The 5,000-nt window shown below is 36.4% G+C and overlaps 1 protein-coding gene across 1 annotated transcript in view; it reads left to right on the top strand.

Moving 5' to 3' along the window:
- The window catches only part of LOC122258797 (uncharacterized), a 94,485-nt gene that overhangs the window by 74,999 nt on the left and 14,486 nt on the right, over nucleotides 1–5,000 (top strand). Inside the window, exon 3 of the mRNA XM_043025006.2 lies at nucleotides 4,802–4,994. Within this exon, the coding sequence (XP_042880940.2) occupies nucleotides 4,914–4,994 (81 nt within the window). The 5' untranslated portion in view covers nucleotides 4,802–4,913. The remainder of the gene's footprint in view (nucleotides 1–4,801; nucleotides 4,995–5,000) is intronic.

Genomic DNA, 5,000 nt, shown 5'->3' with positions numbered 1-5,000 from the left:
GATTTTATCACTACTATGAGCTACAACCATCAAAACTATTACTAATGCTACCACTATCTATGATATTTGTAATAGTTATAATTGTTATTTTTTTGTTATTTCCATGTTTTAAAACAATGAATATCATAATTATCAATATTTTACTTATTCTTAGTACAATGCTGTCATTATCGTAATTGTTATCATCACAATAATTATCATTAGCATCCTTACTGTCGTTGTTGTTGTTATTGTTAGTTGTAGTTGAAGCAGCAGCAGCGGTAGTTGTAGTAATAGTAGTAGTATCATCATTTTTCTGTTCTATTTTTCATTGATTATCATTGTTACTATACTTAATCATCATTATTATTGCTATTATTATAATCTTCATTGTTATTATCTTTATTAGCATTTTCTTTCTTTCTTTGTCATTGTCATTACTATAATCATAGTTATTATCTTTGTTATCATTGTTATCATCACTACTATATGATAATTCATCATTAGAATTATCATCAGCATCATTTCGTTTGACTTATCGAAAGAAATATTGCTATAGTAATATACTTATCAAAATAATTCAGTATTACTGCAAATCTTTACTATAAATCGTTACCATTACGATTGAATATTCATACGAAGATAACCTTAAAACACACACACACACACACACACAAACACAAACACAAACACAAACACACACACAAACACACACACACACAAACACAAACACACACACACAAACACAAACACAAACACAAACACAAACACAAACAAACAAACACAAACACACACAAATTTCCGAAATTTCGCCTCAGCTGATTCCCAACTCTCGTCTTCATGACAAGGCAATCCTTCTCCGTGTGCATGAGAAATGACAATGAATGGCTCGTACGCTGTAATGGTGCCGATAACACATTCCCGTGATATGTTGGCAACATCCACCAACCCCCCCACCCCACCCTACCCCCCTACCCCGCCCATGAAAAACACCCTATGTACGCCCCATGAATCGCGAGCAAGTAGGGTAAAAAAGTAGAATGTGATGGATAGGGCATTCTGAGGCCGTATGCTGATGGACTGTATAGCTTTGTAATGCATTATTGATGGCGGGGAATAGCAATAAGGACGGGGAAGGTAGCTAGGGTTGTTACCCAAGGCAGAATGACTGCGGAAAGGGGAGGAAAACTGAAGGGTGTTGGTCTTGTTGTTTGTGCTTTCGTTATCATCAATCAGTGTGTTTGATGTTATCATTGTTGTTGGTATTGTGATCATTGTTGTTGTTTTTGTTTTTTTTATTGTTTTCATGTTCATTTTCATCATCATCGTCATTCTTCTTGTTATTGACATTATCATTACTGTTATCATTATTACTGTTATCATCATTATTGTTATTATCATTATTACTGTTGTTATTGTTATCTTCATCATTATCATCATTGTTATTATTGCCATTATTATCATCATTATTGTTATCATTATCATTATTAACATGAATACTATCAACATTATCATTATCTCTATATCACCATCATCATCATCATTACCACCCTTCCAATACGAAAGAAATAAACGACCTAATTTCGTTGGCAAGCTGTCAGTTGTCAAGTTCTCTGACGGAGGAATCAGACATATCCCGATATACTCACTTGAATTATCCGAATAATACCACTTCAGTTCGCCATCAGAGCTAACTGACTAATTCACAAAGAGTTACGGAAGTGAGTGACTGTGCATGGCTCCTTTTCACCGCTGCGTGTTACGTGTCTCAGACTCTCCCCTTGAAGAGAAGAGATTGGAAAGAGGAGACACAAGAAAGAAAAGATTGGAAAGAGGAGACACAAGAAAGAAAAGATTGGAAAGAGGAAACACAAGAAAGAAAATATTGAAGAGGAGACACAAGGAAGAAAGATTGGAAAGAGGAGACACAAGAAAGAAAAGATTGGAAAGAGGAGACACAAGAAAGAAAAGATTGGAAAGAGGAGACACAAGAAAGACCAAAGGAAAGGGTGTTTATCAACGAGGCATGTACAGTCGCCAGCCAGCTATCAATCATTCTCTTCGACATCCTATCTAATGTTATTATTATTAATTATATCATGCGGGCGTCGAGAAGCATCAATATTCATCTATGCTTGTTTTCGGTATAATCTTCTTGCTTATGGGTTGTATTCCCCGCGATTATTTTTTTATTTTTATTTTTTTTTTCAAGAAAAAGGGGAAATATATTCTCCCAAAATGATAGGGAGGAGGGGGCGTCGTCACACACACACACATACACACAAGCACACAAACACACAGACACATATGTATATATATGTATATATATGTTTATATATGTATATATATGTATATATATATATATATATATATATATATATATATGTATATATATGTATATATATGTATATATATGTATATATATGTATATATATATATATATATATATATATATATATATATATATATATATATATATATATATATATATATATATATATATACATACATATATATGTATTAGCGAAACGGTTTGTATTATTCGTAGAGGAGAGAAAGGTCACTGGAATATGTATGACGTCATTCGGCAGTCGAGACCAGTTTTGTGCGCAGTCCTCTTCGCGTTCCTCTTGTATGCCGAGCCCAACCACACACTTCTTTGTCTCCCTGTCCCTTTTCACTTTCACTCGCCCTTCCGTTCCATTTTCTCTTCCGTTTGCCTCCCTGTCCTTTTTCGCTTTCACTCGGTTTCATTCATCTTGCATTTCTTTTCCTCATTTTCTCCCTTCCCTGTCTATTTTCACAATTTTATTCACTTTCTTACCATTTTCACAGTTTCATTTACTTCCTCGCTTTTCTTCTGCTCTTTCATTCACCTTTACGTTTATTTTCCTCTGCCACTCATATACCTGGCATTCTCCCCTTTCATTCACTTTCTCTTCCACTCTCGCTTACCTTTCTGTTTCTTTTTCACTTTCATTTACTTTCCTTTCTCTTTTGACTACTGTGTTTTTCCACTCCCTCTCCCCTTCCTCTTTTTCTTATCAATTTCTCTCACTTTCCTTCTGATCATATTTTATACAACAATCCTTTATTTTTTCACTTTCTCTAACCTACTACTTTCTTTTCACTCTCATTCACTTTCCGTCTTTTCAGTTTCCTTTTTACTTTCTCTTATTTCTCTTAATTCTCCATTCACCTCTCTCCCTCCTTCCTTACCTTTCACCTTCTTCCTTTCTCTTTCTCACACTTTTCTCTCCTCTTTCCCTTTCGTTTCACTTTCCTTCTCTCACTTTCTCTTACTTCTCTCTCTCTCTCTTTCTTCTCGTGTCACTTTCCTTCTCTCACTTTCTCTCACCTTCCAGCCCCCTTTTCCTTCCATCTCACTAGGCGTTCCCTGTTCATAACTCTTGCTTGTAATTCTCTCATTTTATCCTCCTCACGCTCTCTTCATGGGGTCTTTATGTTGTGGGAAGCCGGAAGGAGAGAGAGAGAGAGAGAGAGAGAGAGAGAGAGAGAGAGAGAGAGAGAGAGAGAGAGAGAGAGAGAGAGAGAGAGAGAGAGAGAGAGAGAGAGAGAGAGAGAGAGAGAGAGAGAGGGGCAGAGAGAGAGAGAGAGAGAGAGAGAGAGAGAGAGAAAGAGAGAGAGGGAGAGAGAGAGGGAGAGAGAAAAAAAGAGAAAGAGGGAGAGGGAGAGAGAGAGAACGAGAGAGATAAAAAAAACGAGAGAAAACGAGAGAGAAAACGAGAGAGAGAGAAAAAAACAAACAAAGAGAAAGACAAAGAGAAAAATAAAAATAAAAAGCAAGAGAGTAACAGAATGAAAAAAAGAGGATGAAGAAGAAGAATAAAAAAAGAGAACGAAGAAAAAGGATTACTCTCTATATTATTTCACCCGCACGCCATTAATGCCACAGCGTCATCGTCCTTCTAGTGTCAACCGTAATTATGTCTTGCCGAACAGCCTCTACCTGACAACAAAGGCCATTTCGGTTCGGTAATGAGAGCCCAGGGGCATTTGGTGAATTTGTGTTATCATATGTTAGGTCTACTACCATTTCTTTTAGTATTATGTTGTGGTGTTCGATCGTTAAAGTCGTTGAAGGGCCTTTAGATGTCTGTGTACTGTGTTGGTATCGCGTGTTGTTGTTGTTTATCAAAAAATCGATAAGAATTGCACTTTCCATTAGAGTTTCGGGATTTGGTTTAAATGTGATCTAGTGTTTCCATTTTATTTATTGATATTAGTGCTGTGTAACTACTTTTATTTTACTACTACACGCTTTCTCTTCATTTCCTCTATTAGTGGAATAATAGGCTATTACTACACGGTTGTGGTATTGACATGGTGAAGAATCGAAATGGGTATTGTGACCTTTGCTAATGCAACTCGGTGGTACTTGATGAGATGATGATTATGGTGAAGATTGTGATTGTGAATATGATCAGGATTATGATGATGGTGATGAGGAGGAGGAAGAGGATGAAGTAAGGAGGATGAAGAATGATGATGATAATAATGATATTGATAATGATGACAATGATGTTAATAACTTGATGATAATCACAATGATAATAATGATAATTGCAATGATAATAACGATGATTATATTGATAGTAATGGTGATGCCGATAAAAACTATAATAATGATAATAGTAATAATGATAACTATAATCATAATGATAATGCTAGTGATATTTTTAATGATAAGGATAACAGTAATAACATTAAACCACAGATATTCATAATTTTTGAAAATGTTAAATCTGTTGCCTCTCGTCTTCGGAAACAGAACTTATATTGTTCTTTCTTTGCATTTCAGATTTCTTGGGCGACCCTACTTGACCTAGTCTTGCTTGGCCTCAGCTCTCTCTCAGTGGCTCTCCCAGCCATACCATTCCTTGACCTCCCGTGCGTGGCGACCCCGGGTCACAATGGCGTCGGGGGTGACCATGATAGTGGTGACCTGCGTGACCTTCCTGTTTGGGTCGGCCCTTGCTGACCCCATCACCAGGGTGAGT

Source organism: Penaeus japonicus, unplaced genomic scaffold, assembly GCF_977035675.1.
Source record: "Penaeus japonicus unplaced genomic scaffold, GWHDUDI00000001_assembly GWHDUDI00000003, whole genome shotgun sequence".
In the NCBI taxonomy this organism is placed as follows: domain Eukaryota; kingdom Metazoa; phylum Arthropoda; class Malacostraca; order Decapoda; family Penaeidae; genus Penaeus; species Penaeus japonicus.
Note: the sequence above shows the minus strand (reverse complement) of the source record. Positions and strands in the feature narration are given on the sequence as shown.